Raw genomic sequence first — 19742 nt, 5'->3', positions numbered from 1 at the left:
TTCACTCCACGGAGGTCCGCCGCCCAGGCCTTGCGCCCCGCCTCTAACACTCCCCGGCGCTGCGGGACCACGAGCGGGTCCAACAAGGATCCTCAAGGAGGAAACGTGGGGGCGCGGCGCCACGGGAGTGGGCTAGGGCAAAGGTGCCGGCGGAGGGGCAGCCGGGCTGGGAGTTGCCGAAACTGCCCTCCCCAGGGCCCAGCGGCGCCCAGTGCCCAGTCCCCACTCCAGGGCCTGCAGAGCTCGGAACCCTAGTGCAGGCCCTTGCCCCTGCGGCCACCGCGCGGACAGAGCTAGGACGCAGGAGCCCCGCGCCCGCCCCACAGGACGAAAGATCCATGCCTCACTTGCTCAGGGGGCACCCCTGCCTAGGGTATGCGGGGCCACGAGGCCAGCGGGGACTCGACCTACCCCCGCAGAGGCCTGGGGAGTGGACACTTCCGCAGAGCCCGGAAACTCTTGGGGCCTCCAGGCGCCCAGTTCCCCAACCCCTACACGTGTCAGGCCTCAGGGTGTTCCAGGCCAGCCCGTGGCCGGGTGCCACCCCCCCCCCCCCGCCCAGGGTCCTTGTTCAGAACCTGCGGCAAGAACAAACCCAATCGGGTGGCGCCCAGCCTTGCGGTCACGACCCTGCGCTTCACCTCCCACTCTCACCCCCGCTGCCCACAGGGTTTCCTCCCTGCAGACATGGTGACTTCCGTCACTCTGGTGGCCCAGGGGAGCTGGTTTAAACCTCTCTAGCCTGGTGAGAAGGCGGATGCAGTGCCTGGGACAGTGAGGAAGAGGGCAGGGCCTACTGTCCAGATTTTAAAGAGGAAGTCCCGGGGTCAGTAATAATCAACTGCTGGTTAGTAACAGCTAACACTTAGGTGCTTGCTGTGCACTGAGCATATTTCCCGAGTTAACACAGGTAGTCTTCATGACTACCCTGCACGTGCAGATTCATCCTGTCTCACAGGTGAGGAAACTGAGGGAGAGAAACCAGAGGTTACAGAGTCGGTGACGGCGTTGCCCGGTGAGAGCCCCTGGAATCCACAGCGGCCAGCAGCACTAGCCACTGTCCTTACTGCCCCCTTCTTCCTGCTCTGTGAGGTCAGCTGCCCTTGGCTCCTAGGGGGGCCTGAGGAATCCTTTCTCAGCAGCCAACCTCACCCCTCCTCTGATCCGTCATCTACAGTTCCTCCCTCTCCCTGAATATTTTGTCCACCCAAAATCCACGTGTTGGAGCCCGAGCCCTCAAAGTGATGACATTTGGAGGCAGGGCCTTTAGGAGGTAACTAAGGTTAAATGAGGTTCTAAGGGTGGGGTTCTGATTTGATAGGATTAGTGCTATCTGAAAATTGGATATGCCTCTTGGTGGACGTCAAGCCAAAAGCAACCAAGCCAAAGACTGAGAGAAGGAAGGATTTATTATTACTTGCAGCAAGTAGGGAGAACACTGGTTTTTCCTTCACCAGTGTGTAGAGGAAAAATTAATCAGTCAACCTTATAAAGAAATGGAAAATTTTATTCGAGCCAAATTTGAGGGTTATAAACTGGGAAGAGCATCTCAGAAACCTCTGAGAACTGCTCTGCCCTTTAGAAATCAAGGCACAATGATACTAGTTTTTTGAGACAGAACACATGACATGTTATTGACAGTTTACATAATACAGATCTCAGCGGCATCCTGGTGGGTCTTGTGACCCCCTTATGAGATGGAGAAGGAATGCTATCTCTTAAGGAGTTTCTTGTTGGTGCTGGGAGAATGTTGCCCTTCATGGTTGAGCAGATATTCCCACCAGTAGGGGAGGTTGGCTGATGCACAATGCAGACACGCAGTGTGTACCTGAGCAGGACCCTGTGGGGCCTTCCTGGAGCAGAAACCACCCCCCATCCTCTGCTGTAGTGCCGCTCTGAAGTATCCAGATAATAGTATCTCATGTATATTTCCTGAGTTTTTCAGATGCTAAAGCCGCTGTCAAATGCGAGAAGTTAACTACTTGATGACCATGAGCATGCGGCCCCCAGACCTCCTGGTGCCTAAGGCCTGATAATGTTAATCACCCTGCAGCATCAGCCTATCAGAGGTTGTGCACGAGCTGATGCCACACCCTGGGGCGCACCCCCTCACATGGCCTTTAAAAATGCTTCAGTGAGACCCTTGGAGTTCAGGGGGCTTTTGGGGTGGGGGGCACAAGCCACCATTCTCCTTGCTTGGCCCCGCAATAAACCTTTTTCTGCTCCAAACTGTGACCTTTCAGTTTGTTGGGCCTCACTGTGCATCTGGCACAGGAACACAAGTTCCATAACAAATCCACATGTGGGGAGAGAGGACGCCAAAGGGCAGAGAAGAACTTGTGTTTACGTTCTTCTTGTCTTGGGGGAGGGCATGCTCAGGGGTAGAGCGCGTGCTTAGCAGGCACAAGGTCCTGGGTTCAATCCCCAGTACTGCTATTAAAAAAATAAAATAAGTAAATAAACCTAACTACCTCCCCCCCGAAAAATAATAAAGTAAAAACAACATTTGTAATAAAGTAAGAAAAAAATCATGAAAAGTGAGGCTGGGGAGCCCCTGCAGGAATTAGGACAGGAGCACAGCTCTGCCTGGGGAGGCTCCCCAGGCATAACAGGGAAAGAAAGACGTGAGACACACAGACATACATATATATTATATAAGCACATATACACGCATGCAAGGGGAAAATAGTTGTAAAAAAGAATTAAAAAATCAAATTTTCTTGTCTTGCCATGAAACATGAATTTTATTTGACGAGTATCTCCTCGAATGGCAAAACTGGGAAAGTTTTAAGCTAAGGGTCCCTGCGTATTCATGAAGGGGCCCAGGCAGCAGACAGAGTGAAGTCATGCGCGTCAGCACCATCATCCTCCTCGGAAAGGTGAGTGGGGCCTTGGTTCCCACAGACTCAAGGACATTTGTCAGATGTTACGTACATCCCCGGAGGAGCTAGGACCCCGTTTTGTCACTGAACTACTGTTTCTTGACTGCTTCTCCTTTGTTCCTGCACCCCCTCACTCCCCCTAAGATCATGAATTACTGAGACCTGTTCCGGGAAGAGTACTGTGACCAGGCTCGGGTCACAAATGACTTAGGCCAAAAATGGCTTCTCTTGTGTCAGGAAAGACATGCCTGGTTCTCCTTCTCTGGGGACCCTGACCCCATCTGCTTACATTAGTGTCCTGAGGAGAAAAAAACCCAGAAAGCTCACTCTGTGTGTGCAAGCACTGAGGACAGGCCACGTGACGACACAGTGAGCAGGTGGCTGTCTGCAAGGCAGGAAGAGGGACCTCACCAGGAACCGAGCCAGTGGCACCTTGAGTCCCACTTTCAGCCTCCAGAACTGGGAGATGTGTCTGTGACACTGCCCAGCATGTGGTCTTCTGTGACAACAGCCCCAGCAGACTGAGAAAATCCCTTTGCCTTATGGGCTATGCATGTCTTCAAAGCCCTGTCACGATTTTCAGACCACACCACCTAGTGAACTATAACACATTCCACAGGGCCACTTCCTGCCCTGCTGGTGGCTGGTCTTCTTTGGCTGAGACGTTTAGCTAAGTGTTTAAAAATTCAGCTTGTATTATTATTCAGATATGGTGAGGTCAACAAACAGATCAGGAGATGCCTGCCAGTAAAGACAGCTTGTCACTCACAGTTCCTAAGAGGTGGGGGCATGCTGTAAGCAGACAGGATGGGGGTCCTGACAAAGAGAACCAGGCGAGCTCTTCCTGACACAAGAGAAGCTGTTTTTAGCCTAAGCCGTTTGTGATCTGAGCCTGGTCACAGTGCTCGTTCTGGAACAGGTCTCAGTAATTCATGATCTAAACGGGACAAAAGAATGCAGAAACAAGGACTGTTATCAGGCAAGAGAAGAAACAACAGCAAAGATGACACATCAGCTGTAAAGAGTCCCAGATCTGTTTCAGTGGGTCCAGGTTAGCCTGAAGCTCAACCACCAGATCAGCTGGAACCCAAGGGATGAAGATGTTGACCTTTCCCGACCCTTGACTTCAACCCACTAAAGCCTGGACTCTGCCAACTGCCCTACATGAATATGCATGTGCCCTTAGCTTAAACTTCCCCGGTTTTGCTGTTGGGGAGACCCTGCTTTGGGAAAGATCCCCAGTGTTCTTCTTACTTGGTGCAAGTAATACATCCTTCCTCCTCCCACCCTTTGGCTTCGCTGTGTCTTTTGGCTCGACACCCATCCAGAGGCAAACAGAGTTTCAGGTAACAGTGCCACACCAGCAGGCCCACGCCGGGAATCACTGGGTTGGGTCAGGAGGCAGAAGGAGCGAGGGGAAGGCCTGGGCACTGTCGATGAAAATAATCAATAAACAATCAATAATAAGAATAGAAGAGAGTTTTATCTGAGCCAAACTGAGGACCAGCCTGGAAGCCTGCTTCCCAGGCTCCTCCGAGAAACTGCTCCAGAGAAGCAGGGCTTCCAGCAGTTTTCTATCGTGTCAGAACAAAGAGCATTAAACAAGTCAGGACTGCATTTTCTCAAGGTTTCGAAATAAAAACAGACCAGCACAGACACAGTGAGTCAGCGTGGCCTCAGCACGTGGGAGGGGCCTGATCATCAAAGGAGGACCAGCACCGGTGCCCCGGGAAGACGGGCGGTTGGTCTTTTTTGTTTTTCAAGATGGACCTTCTTTACTCCTGGTCAATGTGCCCTTTCCATAATAATTAGAGCAGATGGACGGTGCATGTTCGATGGGCCACACACAGGCTGTTTTAGTCAGCATCAAATTTAAGTGAACTCACGTGTTATATATATCTCAATATGTGAACATGTCTTTTACCAGCAGGAACCTTTACCACTGCGTCAACGAGAAAGGCAGGGCAGGTGCCAGGCCGCATGCCGACTGGCTAGAATGATCCGCAGGCTCCGGGGCACAGGGCTGTCTCCAGCTGTGTGGTCCCCGCCCCTGGGGCAGTTATGGCTGAGGGACGGTGCCTCCCAGAGTGTAAGCTGGGCAGAGGAGTGGTTTGGAGCGGGGGCTCGGGGGTTTGGTGAGTTTGCCTGTGAAAGTCAGGTTTTCCATCTCAAGGCTGGGACTGGCGCTGGGAGGGGCGGGAACCAGAGGAGGGAAGTGATCCCAGTATCATGTCCAAGTGATGTTAGGGGCATTCAGCAGACAGACTCAGCGCCTAGCATGATGGAGCATTCAGTGAGAGTTTCCTCTTCAGTGCTTAGCCAAGATTCCCCTGGCCCTGCTGAACAGAAGCTGGTGGAAAATTCTGCATTCTCTCATGACCAAGGGACTCCAGGCGCCATTTTTATGGAATGAAGACTCTAGTTTGAAATCCTTCCATGTTTAAGAAATTGCTCCATCCTTTTGGGAGCAGATTTCTGGTCATTTCCCAGTTAGAATGTCTTTCTTAACAGGCAACAGCGGAACCTCAAGGCTGGGTTACAAGTTTAAACAAAAATTAGAATAGATAAAAAAATAAGAAATTGAAAAAATTTTAAATTAGAAGTTATTATTATTATTTTGCTTAATCTTGGGGACAAGATTTTTGAACATTTAAAACACTTTGAGGGGGAAAGTGTAGCTCAGTGGTAGAGCACATGCTTGGCATGCACGAGGTCATGGGTTCAGTCCTCAGTCCTTCCATTAAATAAATAATAATAATAAATAAACCTAACTGCCTCCGCGCCCCACCCACCCCCACTTTGGGCCAGTGTCTTTTCAAAATTCTAGAAAATCCCCTGGGTTCTTTCCTGGGCTGTCCGAGTGTAGTTTGACTTTTCAATCCTCAAGCACGCTTGTCTGGTGTGAAGCTCAGCTTGCTGCCTTCGGGTCACTAGCGGGCCCCTGTGACAGCCTCCCAGGCTCCCCGGGGTCCCCAGGCTGCACCCTGAGCAGCTCCAGGCTCCACCCCAGCAGCTCCAGGCTCCACCCCAGCAGCTCCAGGCTCCACCCCGAGCAGCTCCAGGCTCCACCCCAGCAGCTCCAGGCTCCACCCCAGCAGCTCCAGGCTCCACCCCGAGCAGCCCCAGGCCGCCTGGACAGTCTTCTCGCGAGATCGGGGGAGCGTGTGTCGGGTTGAAGGGGAGCCCGCGAGGGGCTTTCGCTGCTCGGAGTCCCCGCCTGCCGCGGTGTCGTCACGCCTTGCGCTCTGTCCTGGCCAGCCTTCCCTGAAGCGTTTCCTCTCCCCGCGCCCCCCTCCCACAGTGACACTCTAACAGGAAAAGATTCAGAATCTGGGCCAACAGCCAGGAATTTTAGACCCTCAGGGGCCTGGGGTAAACTGTTCACCAAGAAAGAAAAGAGAGAAAGCGAGGAAATCCTCCCTTTCCTGCGAGTTCGCCTTCCCCGGGCGCTGGGTCTTCGTCCCGTCTCCCTGGAGGCAGCCTCGCTGCCTTGGCTGGCTTGCGTCAGCTTTGCCGCAGGGGTTCCCGTCCTTTCTGCGTGCCGCACGCCACGGCGATGCGCAAACGCCGCTCACGCTGCTCTGGCTGTAAGAGAACTCGTGTTGCAGGAAGCGCGGCAAGACTAGAAACGCTGCGGAGAGAAGCACGCTCCTCAGCCCTGCGCTTGAGGGCGCGCGGCCTGCTGGTCTCCTTTCTAAGCGCACCGCTTTCACATGGTGCGCGGCAGGTGTGTGACGCATGGTGAGTGCTCAAGAAGCGCACTGACGTCAGGGTTTTTAAACACTGGGATGGTAATGTATTATGTATATACATTATAATATATATATATTTAACTTTGGGGTGGTCCTTGATTTTTTATTTTATTTTATTTTTATTTTTAATGGAGGTACTGGGGATTGAACTCACTTCCTCGTGCATGTTAAGCACACACTCTACCGCCGAGCTCTACCCTCCCCCCTGTGGTATTTTTTTTATACCTTCAACATGTCCTCCACTGTTTCTCCATGGTCTTTTTAAAATTTTTATTTTTTCTTTGCTTTCTAATTTATTTCTTATATTTTTTTTCGCGGTCTTCAACGGCTTCGTTATCTCCATCAGGTGGAGCTACAAGAATTCCTTTCATCCTCTGTTACTTGATAGTCAGACTGTCTCCCGCTCTTCAGTGTTACAACTATTTCATCGGACTTACTTGCAAGTAAATCTTTCTGTGCATTTCTAGTTACTTTCTTAGTATGGATTCCTTGAAGTGGAATCTTCAGATCCTTAAATCCATATTGCCAAACTGTATTCTAAGAAAGTGTGTAATTGACACTCCTGTCAGCAGCTGAAGACAATTTTAACACAGACACATCAGGTATCTGTATTTTTTTGTTTTTGTTTTAATTGGTGTATAGTCAGTTTACAATGTTGTGTCAATCTCTGGTGCACAGCGCAATGTTTCAGTCATGCACATACATGCATACACTCTTTTTCATATTCTTTTTCATTATAGGTGATTACAAGATAGTGACTGTAGTTCCCAGGCATCTGTATTCTTAAAGAATTCTTGAAAATTGGGAAATAAAAAACACAGGAGACATTTTTAGAGAAGAACTTGTGTAACGTCTCCCTATAGTTTTATAGAAATTATATATGCAAATAAAAGGGACTGGTCTAATTGTAGGAGCTGGATTTTTAGAGTGTTAACCAAGAATTCCAAGAATGGAGACGTGGTTGAAATAAAGAGGCGTTTTTGTTTTTGGAGTTTGTTAGGACTGTAACCCTGCAGACACATTTAAGAAGCACTTGAATTGTGTTCTGCCAGACTACAGAATGGGGGAGGCTGATAGAGGCAAAAAAGACACAAAGTTACAAAATTGTTTGCCAAGAATTAGGACTGGAGCTGGAAGAAGTTAAGGGTGCTTGTTAAGCAAGGATTGGCTAGGGTTGGAAATGATTACATAGTTGAGAAGCCTGTGTCTAGGGGGTACTTTGAAACTACAAGCTTGCAGCTGGCAGCTGGCAGGGGCCAACATACTGTTTAGGGAAAGGTTTGTGTATCCTTGATTTTCATGCAGTTCAGAAATTTCAAGTTCTTGATGCAGGAATATTTTGAAACCACATCCGCAACGGCCACCCATCTCCATTTTGGATGCCTGAACCACAGTTACTCCGTTTAGAGTTTTAAATGGTCTTAAATATGTCATCAGGAGGTATAGGGTCTTCTGTTTGCCTCTGCTATCACGCCAAACAGGCCAGCCCTCCTCAGCCCAGGGCTGACCCAGACCTGATTGCACAGCGTCAGAGCCTGTGAGAGTCCCTGGTTCGCCCACCTGTGGTCCTTACTAAGGACTGTGCAAGCCCGAGGTGAACCCTCAGCTCACCTCTGCCTAATCTGGAAAACGGGGCGATAACAGCATCGCTGGCTCAGATTTCCTGTGGGAATCATATCAGATGATACACACAACACATGCTTGTGGGTTCTGTCCGTCGTGGGTTTTGTCCAGCAAAAACCCCACCGCGGAAGAACGAAATCACTCAAGACTGTATCAGGTCAAGAGAGTGAGAGGGAGCCAGAGCTCCTGTATTTACTGAGAAGAGTCAGACAAAGAGCCAAAGTGAAATGCGCTGTAGGAAGGAGTAAAGGGCACGGTGCGCGTGCAGGGACGCAGGCCAGCGGTTTCAGTCAGTGAGAAACAGAAACATTGTGATCTTAATTTATACTCGAGAGAAGTTACAATATTGACGGTACAAACGGTTATTTTAAGCCCCCAACAATCATGAGCGAGGTTACAGTGTTCCCAACAATTGATAACGAAAACCCAGACCACCGCAGAGTCTCCGCACAACGATCAGAAGTCGTCTGAGCGCGCGAAGCCGCCCCGCTGTCCCCAGCCGGGCGCTCAGGCACTGTCTTCCGCGAGCAGGAGCGGCCCACGCTGTCCGCCTGCGCCTGATGAGCGAAGCGCGTCCTGCCGGCCGGGGCGGGGGACGAGCTGTGGCTTTCCATGAGCGCAAGCAGCCCTGAGCCTAGGACCTCGAGCTCAGCAAAGCGAGCAGGGCATGTCTCTGCTTTTCACGGCGAGGAGCCAGTTGGTAGCAGGTCCTGCTGGCAAAGCGGCTCCGAGGCAGCTGAGCGAAGCTCTGCAGATGAGGAGGGCACTGGTGTCCAGAGTTCAGCCTGTGTGCTGTGGGACCCTTGGCTCTGAAGCAGCAGCACAGTGACAAGCACAGAAAGCGTGGGCTTCGGTTATGCACGTCTCATGTGCCTGCACAAAGGAGAGAGTACGATTCGGTAAAGCGATCGTTACAATAGCGAGGCCTGTTAACCCGAGCGTGTGCTCCCACACCTGCTGGTGATTAATAAAACCAGCTTCCCACCAGGCTACCTCCTTCAGGGCAGGGGCCAGTGCTGGCTGGTGCGGAAGCTTCCAGAACCAGTCACTGCAGGAACAGTGAAAATCATGCTTGACAAATGGCTGGAGGCTGAGTGTGGACTAACTTGAGAGTTAAAACCTCTTGGGGAGGAGACACATTGAGGCGGGGAGGGTGTTACCTCCAGGAGTGCTTCCAGGGCCCAGCTGCAAAGATGGAGAGAAACGCCAGCCCTCCAGCTTGCTGTCCCAGGTGACCAGAGAAAGATGACCCAGAAATGCTTCTGAGCACACACCCATTTCTCACAAGGCAGGTCTGCTGGCAACAAATGCCCCAGGTTTTGTTTGTCAGAGAGTCTTTCTCCCTCCTCCACGTTTGAAGGAAGGTGTCACTGGGTACGGAGCGCACACTGGTTCTTGTCCTTTGAACACGCCGACTATCTCACTGCCCCTCCTCCTGCCCGCGTGGTTTCTGGGGACACGTCAGAGGTAATCCTCACCCTTGTGCCTCCACAGGCCTGCTGGTGGTTTTTTCCTTTGACCTCTTTTAAGTTTCCCTCTGTCTCTGGTTTCCTGCAGTTTGCATGTGACACGCCTGGGTGCAGTCTTTTTGGCATTTGTCCCACTTGGTGTTCTCTTAGCTTCCTGGGTCTGTGCTTTGGTGTCTGCCGCTGATTTTAGACAATCATCAGCCATTGTTCCCTCAGATGTTTCTTCTGTTCCTTTCTCTCCTTTGTCTCCTTCTGGGGTTCCAGCTGCGCATGGGCTACGCCTTTTGTAATTGTCCCATAGTTCCTGGATCTTCTGTTCAACATCTTTCTCTGCTTTTGAGCTGGTTTCCACTGATGGTTTCTTCAAGCTCCTCAAGTCTTTCCTTGGTCATGTCAGCCTGCTGATGCCCCCAGGTGCAGCCTTGATGTGGCCCTGCGTGGCAGTCTTCTCTCGTCTGGAGCTCTAGGTAACGGAGTCCAGCCTCCTGTCTGTCTGTGAGTCGCTGTGTTGCGTTCCACCATCAGAGAACGCAAAGAATACACAAAACATACAAAAATATACAAAGAATTCTTAAAACTTGATAATAAGAAAACAAACACCCCAATTAAAAATGGGCAAAAGACCTGAACAGACCCCTCACCAAAGAAGATACGCACGTAGCAAGCACGTAAAGCTTTGCCAGCGTTATATGCCACCGGGGAAGCGCAAACGAACGCAGCTAAGGGGGGTCATCTATCAGGACGGCTCAAGTTCAGAGCCCTGACAACACCAGGTGCTGACGAGGGCGTGGAGCCACAGGGACTCCCATTCACTGCTGGCGAGAACACAACATGGCACCTCCACTTTGGAACAGTCTGGCTGCTTTCAAAATAAAGCTACACGTAGTTTTGCCATAGAATTACATTCCTAGTTGAAAACTTACGTCCACACAAAAACCTGCACATGGACATTTATAGCAGCTTTATTCACAACTGCTAAGGGTGAAAGCAACCAAGACGCCCCTCAGTAGTTGAATGGATGAGCAAACCGAGTGGAATGTTATTCTGAAGTTAAGCAAATGAGCTATCAAAGCACAAACGACGTGGAGGAAACAGTGTGTATTGCTGAGTGGGAGAAGCCAGTCCTAAAAGGCTACAGATGATTCTGACTGTGTGACACTTTGGAAAGGGTCAAACTACAGAGGCTGTACAAGAAAATCGGTGGTTGCCGGGGGTAAGGGGGAGAGAGGGGTGAACAGGCGGAGCACAGAGCATTTTTAGGGCAGTGAAACTGCTCTGTGTGAGACGTTAATGGTAGACACGAGTCATTACACATTTGTCAAAATCCATTGGATGTACAACACCAAGAGCGAACGCTGTGCAAACTGCAGGCTTTAGTTACTCATAATGTTATAACGCCGCTCACTGATTGTAACAAACGTATTACACTAATTCCAGGGGTTAACAACAGGGGACACCATGTGTGTGGGAGGGGTATATGGACATTTTCTTTACTGTGTCCTTAAGTTTTCTATTAATGTAGAACTATTCTAAAAACTGAGATCTATGAATTAAAATAATACATGTTTATAAGTAAAAATTGTGTGTAATTCTATGACCCATTGGTAGGATTTTGATGTAAACCTAGAATTTTTATGTTTCTTTTTAAGAGTAAAATAGATCTGTCACATTATTTTACAACCTGCCATTTTCATTAACATACGGTGGTATGCGTCTTCCCATGTCAAGGGTAATTCTGGGGAGAGGGGAGGTAATCAGGTCTATTCATTCGTTTGCTCTAAATGGAGGTACCGACGAGGGGCCCGGCCCCGCGCAGTGCCGCACGCTCGGCCGCTGAGCCGCGCCCCGCCCACCGCGCGCTCACTTCTCGCCGCTGGTTTTCACGGATGCTGCACTCGGACACGTGGACGTTGTTATTTTTCTTCAGCAAATCCTGGTCCCAGTTAATGGATGTTTAGGTTGTCACTGCGTTTTCACTCGAGTCTCACTTAACCTGCGTGAATTCAACTCCAGGCGCTCAGAGAGGCGGGAGTGAAACCAGCGGCGCGGAGAGGAGCGGGTGCGGCTGCCGCCGGGCGGGCCGGGGTCCCCGTGGGAGGGGCCGGCCGCGCACCCCATCCCCGAGCCGCCCCCCGCGCCCGCGCCCGCTGGGCCCCTCTCCGGCCCCTGCTTGTCTGCGGGGCCCAGGTGCGCCGAGCCCGCCGCTCTTGGTGGAAGACCTGCTTTCTGAACGGCGTGGCCTCGAACCACAGGCCGGACGGCTCTGCGGGTCCTGCCGGCGCGGGGCCAGAGCCGCACGCCCTGTCCCGCCGTTGGCGGCGGAGCCTTCGGCGAGCTCCCGGGCCCGTTTTGGTTTGTCCCAAGCGTCGCCAGCGCGGTGACCAGCGCAGGGGGCGCAGCCGTGCACAGCCGTGCGCGCACCCCGCGAGCCCCCCGAGGGCAAGGCCCCAGCCCCGGGGTCTGGGGGCGCAGGGAGCGCGGTTCTGAGGTCCGGCTGCGGGCGCCGGACCGCACGCGCGCCAGCTCGCGCCGAGGACGCGCCGGCCAGCCGGGACCGGGACCGAGAGCGCCGCGCAGGAAAGGGCTCCCCTGAAGTGAGCAGGTCGGGGCCGGGTTTGCCGGGAGGCCGGACACAGGCGGGGTGCGTGAACCGAGGGACGGATTAACGCGAAACGCCCAAACCAAAGCGCACGAAGTTTAATTAGAACTTTAAACCAGCACAGCAGGAGGCAAGGGCCGCTCAGTGCTGGAGCGCGGGCTTCGCGTGCACGAGGTCTTGGAGTCCATCCCTAGTATGCCTCCACTGAAAATAATAATTATTATAAAATAAAAATAAATAAGCCTAGTTACCCCCTCAATAATTAAAAGTGGTAAAACAACAACAACAACAAAACAAAACCCACAGCAAGTGCCTAAATGACCCTCTGTGCAACGTAAGCCCCAGTGTGGGTGTGGCCAGAGTCCCAGGTGGTGGGGAGAGAGCATGGGGTTGAAACAATATTTGAAGAGATGGGGGCTGAGCAGTTTCCAAAAGACACCAGCTGAGGAAACACAGTGATCCTCAAGCAGGACAAATACTAAAAAAACAACTCTCCCAGGTCTGCCCCAGAAACACTGCTGAAGTCCTCTCCTCCACACGCCATCCCTGCGGAGCTGTTCTCGGCGCCTTCCTGCGGGTGGGGAGCTCAGCTGGGCAGCCCCCCGCCGCATGTTTTGAGTCTCTGGCTATGTTTGATGGCCCAGGACTTAGGGCCTCTGGTGGTTTCTGTTTGGAATGAGTCAGGCTTCCCACCCAGCAAAGTACAGGATGGAGTCACACACATAAGATCCGGGCACACGTTCAAGTGGGAGCATCTTGTTAACTGTGAGCCTACCGTAGGTCATAAGTGTGTTTTACGTCTAAACACTGCTGTGGACTGGACTGTGTCCCCCCAGATCCATCTGCTGAGGTCCTGAACCCCCAGTGTATTGGACCAAGGAAGTAATTAAGGTTAAATGAGGTCGTAAGGGTGGGGCCCTGTTCCGATGGGATTAGTGGCCCCATAAGGGGAATGCTGGAGGGCTCCCCCTCTCCCTCCACAGGTGAGGACACAGTGAGAAGACGGTCACCCATGAACCAGGGAGAGGGCCTCACCGAGAACCCACATCCCAGACATCCAGACTCCAGAACTGTGAGAAATGAACACCTGTGGTTTAAATAGTCCAAGTGCGGTGTTCTGTTCTGGCTGCCCAAACTGACCAACACACACAGATATTTTTGTGTGGCATTAATATAATTCTCTAGGAGTGCACACGCCACACAAATTGACAGAAGATTGCACTTTGCTTTGTTCTGATCTCCACCTAGCTCTGCTCATCATTTCATAAACCCGGGTTTCCAATGGCAACCCCTGATGGGATCTCAGTGGTCCATTCAGTGCGTCTCCGCCTGCATCTCTGGCTTCTGTCATTGTTCATTGTGATGCTCAGCACGTCAGCCCAAGCACAGTCCTCACCCAGGCATTCACATGTCGAAAGCAGTTGTTCTAGTTATAAATGTGTTTCTCCTTTATGTTACAAAGCAGGGGAGCGTAGCAGGTTCATTTCAGGGAGGAGGTGTTCAGGTTTTGCTGCAGAGGGACCTTGGGTCAGACAGGAGGAAGTATTTTGTTCAGGGATCACATCCTCCCCGCCAGACACAGGACCCTAAGAAGCTCGTCTGCTGACTGTGACCCCACCCCCGAAGCCGTCCCGTTCGCTTTGACACATTTCAGCGCGTATTTGTTGAGGGAATGCGGCCTGCCGGTTCTGTCACCTCTGGGGTTCAAGACCAGCCCCGCTGCTTCCTGCCTTATGCCACCTTTCTGTGACTCGGCGCTCATTTGTGAAGATGGGGCTTTGAGGGCTGCTGTGACAGAGTACTGCAACCGAGTGGCTCAAACAACACAGAGGTGTTCCCTCTCAACTCTGGGGGCTGGAAGTCGAGACCGAGGCGTGGGCAGGGTCGGTTCCTTCTTGGACTTGGAGGGAGACTCCGCTCCAGGCTCTCTGTAGTTTCTGGCGACGTGCTGGCCATCTCTGGGGCTCCTCAGCCTCGAGAAGCATGGCCCCGATCTCTGCCTTCGTCTTCATGTGGTGTCCCCCTGTGCGCCTCTGTCTGAATCTTCCCTTCTCATAAGAACGCAGTCTAATTAGGATGAGGGCCCACCCTGATGACCTCGTCTTAGCTTGACTGTCTGCAAAGACCTGTTTCCAAATAAGGTCACAAGCACAGGTACTGGGGGTTTGGGCTACTGCTGCATTTTGGGGCCACAGTTCAATGCCCAACATGGGGTTAGGAATAGGGGGGACGACATGGAATGATGTGAGGGCTGGATGCTCTCCCAGGGTAGCACCATGGACTCAGCACCTATTCCAACAGTTCACCAACTCCAAAGCCCGGGCAGGGTCCACAGTCAGCCAGGAGGGGCCCACTGAGGGCTCAGTGCATTCCCAAACTCACTGAGCAGCTCCTACGGGCTCCTGGGATTCAGAACTGGCTGGGAAGGGTGGGAAGGCCTTCCAGCCAAGGGATCCCCACGAACCAGAGGGTAAAGAGCACTGTGTGCTTGTGGAAGAGATGGTGAGCTGTGTGGTTAGAATGGGGCAGGGGAGGGTAGGGAGGCTCATGGTTCTGAAGGCAAAGAAGGGGGACTCTGTCCAGCACCTTGGGACCAGATTGTGGCAAAATATGCCTGCGTCCCCTCCAGCCTCATGCTCACCTTTGCAGCATTTTTATTGGCAGACTTCAGCACATATTCATGCATCCATCATTTAAGATAAAGTTGCCGATCTAAAAAGAAGGACACAAAGGAACTAATTTACAAACCAGAAACAGACTCACAGACATGAAGAACAAATGTATTTACCAGTGGGGAAAGGGGGTGGGAAAGGATAAATTGGGAGTTCGAGATTTGCATATACTAACTACTATATATAAAATAGATAAACAGCAAGGTCCTACTGTGCAGCACAGGGAACTATACTCAATACCTTGTAGTGGCCTATGATGAAAGAGAAGATGAAAAGGATTCAGAATTGTAGAGCAGATAAACAAGATTATACTGTATAGCACAGGGAAATACAAGATCTTATGGTAGCCCACAGAGGAAAAAATGTGACAATGAATATATATATGTTCATGTATAACTGAAAAATTGTGCTCTACACTGGAATTTGGCACAACATTGTAAAATGATTATAAATCAATAAAAAATGTTAAAAGAAAATATAAAACTTAAAAAAAGAATATGAAAAGGAATATACACATATATAACTGAATCACTATGCTGCACGCCAGAAATTAACACATTGTAAATCAATTATACCTGACTTAAAAAAAAAAGAATAAAGTGACCGGCTCAGCTGTGTTAAAAATAAATAGCGTTGCCAGAATGGCTCCTGGGGAGGAGAGGGCGGTGACATCTCCTCTTACTACCAGAAAGTCAGTTATTGGGGGAAATTCTGGGCGTGGAAACTGCTGCCTTTTCAGAGTCATCACGGTCAGTGTGACCCTCAGGCCAGGACGTGGGCGCAGTGGGAGCAGCTGTGGCGCTCGGGAGGAAGTGCCTGTGAAATGGGACTCACACCCCGGCGGAGCTGCCACTTGAGTATATTGTCGAGTTTGTTGTTAAAAACCTCGGTCGAGAAGTAATTATAGGATTTAAAGACTGACAGGCTACAGCCTTAGTCAGCAGGCTGTGACTCATGCCGGCAGGAATTGCAGGGGTTCAGGCGTCTGACAAACACGAGGCTGGACTGAGTCAAAATGCAGGTGGCCCGGCCCCTGTCTCATTGGCTTAAGAGCTCAGTGTGATCTGCGTCTCCAAAGGGAAACGTAGTGTCATAGCCCACAAGGGGGGACAGCTGCCTCCTCTGGGGTGGTTCCAGAGCCGCCAAGAGCCCCCACCGTTAGGACCAGAACAAGGGCCTCCCGGGGGACCCAGACCCACCCTCGCTGGCCCCCTGCCCACGTGGGGCACCTCTTTGGGTGGATGTTCCCAGAGAAAGGTCAGAGGGCGCAGTGGTGTATGAACCCACTGGCCCTGAAGGGGACCCCACTCTGGAAGCCCCTCGCCTGTCACTTCCCCTCAAGCCTGTCAATGAAAAATAAATCCATCAATCTAAAAAAGAAATGGAAAACTTCATTCAAGCTAAATCTGAGGATTATAACCTGAGAACAGCATCTCAGAAAACTCAGAACTGTTCCACCCTTAGAAATAAAGGCACGGCGGGTGTGGAGCTCAGTGGCAGAGCGTGTGCTTAGCATGCACGGGGTCCTGGGTTCAACCCCCGGTACCTCCATTAAAAACGTAAATAAAAAGCCCAATTACTCCCCTGCCAAATAAAGGCATATTTGTAGAAGTTTATGAGACAAAGGGCCACACATCAAATGACGTCCTCTTGACAGTTTACGCACAGCCCAGATCTAAGAGTCACCGTGGCTCCTAGCAAGACCAGGAAGGAATGTTCAGGAGCTGCCCTGCTGGTGAGGGCGAGCCGGAGTTTCTGCCGAAGGTGGGGCTGTGTGGTGGGCGCATTAACGCAGACACACGGTGCACAGTGAGCGGAGAGAGGAGGCCGAAGGGCAGAGAATGCTTCATGTTTACATTTTTCTTGTCTTGCCATAAACTCTGAATTTTATTTCACAAGCCCCACAGCGAGTGGCCTTGGGCCTTCTCCTTGCCAGGCTGGGGGTGACGGTGCCTGGTCCAAAGGCCAGTCTGTTTTGTAAATGAACTGAAGACCAGGTCTGCCTGACACCCAGGTCCTGGCTTTCCTCAGAAAGGAGGCATGGGCTGGCCTCCGCCTTCGCCAGCCTCTGCGGGCTCCTTCCTTACTGAGCGTTCGCGGGGTGGGGGCTGTAGGTCCGCCCGCAGCTGCGCCACGTGGGCAGGTGGCACGGGGTGGGGGGCTGGGCGTCTCCAGCTCCCAGTCCCCCAGCGGCATCACCGCAGGACGCTCAGGCCGGCGTCAGACTTGGTTCCGGGAGGCGCTGCAGGCTCAGGAAGCAGCGCCAGCCCCGCCGCAGTCCTGCGTTCGTGCTGTGCTTTTAAACAAAACTTGGACTTGGCTTAAGTTTCATTTATAGAAAAGTGAGATTTAGTTGGGGGAGGGTTGGTGAAATAACAGTTTATCCCAGAGTTTTGGCGACTTCTTAGGCAATCCAGCCACATACGTGTCTGCTGCCCGTGCGCTAATTCCAGAGTTTACGGACCCCTGAGGTCCCAAGTAGATCTGCAGCTTGGAGGCAAAGGCAGACGATGATTTGTGCTGGAGGAGGGGCACTTCTGGGGGACGGCGCCCTGTTGGGGCAGGCCCGAGTGTCTGCGATAGAACACCATGCCGTCCATCATTTTCCCTGAGAGGGTTCAGCTGAGAGGAATCTAAGCCAACCCTTGGCCGGCGTCGGTGTCAGCTCGCTCTGCACGGCGTGTCTCCAGAATCGGCGGGGCTGTTTGCTCTGCTCACACGTAGCTCAGAAACTTCAAGGCCACGGGGAGTGCTGAAGCTGAGGGCCCTGGCAGGATTCCTCCAGCCTGAACCTGGTGGATGCAGAGCGAAGGAACCCCTTTGCTCTTGTAGGTTTGCAACTGGGTTGATTCAGTTCAGCAAATATTGACTGAGGAAGCTTCTACGTCCAGGGACCCAGGCTAATGCTGGTCTCTGCACCAGCGCATCTCCCACTGTTTGTGTCTGAAGCCTGGGGGTCTGGGGGCCCTAACCCTTAACTACATGGCGGGGCCAGGGCCTGGCGGCGTTGGGGTGGGGGGTACCTGGGCTCCGCAGATGGGGGAGCTGGGATCAGCCACGTGCGAGCTGTGAGGTCTAGGCCAGAGCCCGACATCTCCAAGCCTCCTTTCCCGTCTGTGACCGTGGACTCATCCTGGAACTCACCCTCCAGGAAGCAGTAAGGACTAGATGCAGTGGCTTCTGTAAAGCAGAGCCTGGCAGGAGGGGGTCCCCCTGGGAGAAGCCCCCACATCTCCCTGGGGCTGCAGAGACACAGGCTTTTGCTCCAAGTGGCAGGGTCCCCCTCTGTCTGCATTTCAGAAGGCGCGCCCTCACGGCGCCTAGGCAGCCCTCACCCGCCTCCGGCCCTCTCTGTGTTCCAGGGCAGCTGTTGAAGCGGTGAAGTTACTCATCAGCTGCTGGGTCTACAAGGCCATGTGGAAAGGCTCTTGCACCCCAGGGAGGCCGGGGGAGGGGGCCCCAGTGCCAACCCACTGAAGCCGGCTCTGCAAGGCGGGGCTCTGGGTGCAGCCCCTCGTTTGACCGACACGGCCTCCTCTGTTCTCGGCTTCTGCAGATGTTACTGAATAAATGCTTCTCAATTTGAGCTGAGCCCTGTGCTGTCTTTTGGGACTCTGGATGACTGTCTGCCAGTTTTGAGCAGCACACCAGGCCTCTCCTGGGAGAGGTTTCCCTGAGCCCGTCATGTGGCCATTCTCCAGGCCCCACCTCTCCTCGCTGCTCTTTGAACTCACTGCACACGCCCCTGCCCCAGGGCCTTTGTACGTGCTGTGTCTTCTGCTTTCGATACTTGCTCTATATATGTCCATGGCTCATTTTTCAGTCTTTTGATCTCTGTTCAAATGTTACCTTCTTGTAAATAGTCCTTGCTCCGCAGTCAGGTAAAAAAGACAAAACATAAAAATTAAGTTTCAATTTAATATTCTTCCCAACACTTTATAAAACTAGCAACTGCTTCCAGATTGTCTTTATGTTTCTTTGTGCTTTAAGTTCATGAGAAACTGAGAAGGGCAATACGTTTGTGATTGTCTTTATGTTTCTTTGTGCTTTAAGTTCATTAGAAACTGAGAAGGGCAATACGTTTGTGAAGTCTGACACCGATCTTACAAAACTGGCCAGACCTGCGGGTGGGGGCTTATCACTCACAAGACAGTACTTGGCCCTGATGCACTCCTGGCCTTCTCCCCACTTTGTTTTCTCCCATTTGGGGCTCTTGTCCCCAGCTGACATAGCTTGCAGGGTCACCTGCTGTCCCCAGTGGGCCAGCTTCGTTGGGGTACTGCTTTTGTCTGCGCTGTTGCGGCCGCGGCAGGGAGCACAGAACAGGGCCCGCACACGGCAGGCGCTCAGCACTTGCAGACTGAGTGATGGAGAGAGAGGATACATTGTCAGTGTTCTGTGGTGCCTTCTAAGGAGGGTGGCTCCAGCCACAGGGGAGGCTGTTGTCTGCAGTGTAGGAAGGGGGGGCCCCCCTTGCTGAGCACGCGGGGAGGGGCTGCTGGGTGGAGCTGAACTGTATCCACGAGACCGTGGGTGGGAGCATGGGCACCGGTCCACCCCAGGCTCAGAGCCAGAGGCATGGAAATGGTGTGACATCCCCAGAAACCCCACTCCGAAAAATGACGTGTTTCCAGCGTGACTTCAGGTTGTTGGGGGTGACCTAGCCCCGCCCCTAACCCTAAACCTTCAGAACAGTTCTGCTCCCGATGCCTGCAGTGTCTTGGGGCAGGGGAGCAGGACGAGGC

General features: G+C 52.3%; 1 protein-coding gene across 5 annotated transcripts in view; it reads right to left on the bottom strand.

Moving 5' to 3' along the window:
- Positions 1-8638: 8638 nt before the first annotated feature.
- The window catches only part of RRP1B (ribosomal RNA processing 1B), a 37413-nt gene continuing 26309 nt past the window's right edge, over positions 8639-19742 (bottom strand). The window contains exons 17-18 of one of the 5 annotated variants that reach the window (XM_072969962.1): positions 14967-15037; positions 8639-9130 (exon numbers count right to left, since the gene is read on the bottom strand). In XM_072969962.1, coding sequence (XP_072826063.1) covers positions 15015-15037 — 23 coding nt within the window. In that variant the 3' untranslated portion in view covers positions 8639-9130; positions 14967-15014. Of the gene's footprint in view, positions 9131-12408; positions 12530-12561; positions 14452-14966; positions 15038-19742 lie in introns of those variants that run through there. The other 4 variants (XM_072969967.1, XM_072969946.1, XM_072969954.1 and 1 more) reach the window with 4 other exon arrangements.

Source organism: Vicugna pacos, chromosome 1 (assembly GCF_048564905.1).
Source record: "Vicugna pacos chromosome 1, VicPac4, whole genome shotgun sequence".
NCBI lineage: Eukaryota > Metazoa > Chordata > Mammalia > Artiodactyla > Camelidae > Vicugna > Vicugna pacos.
The sequence above is the reverse complement of the archived record's forward strand: the minus strand, read 5'-3'. Positions and strand labels throughout refer to the sequence as shown.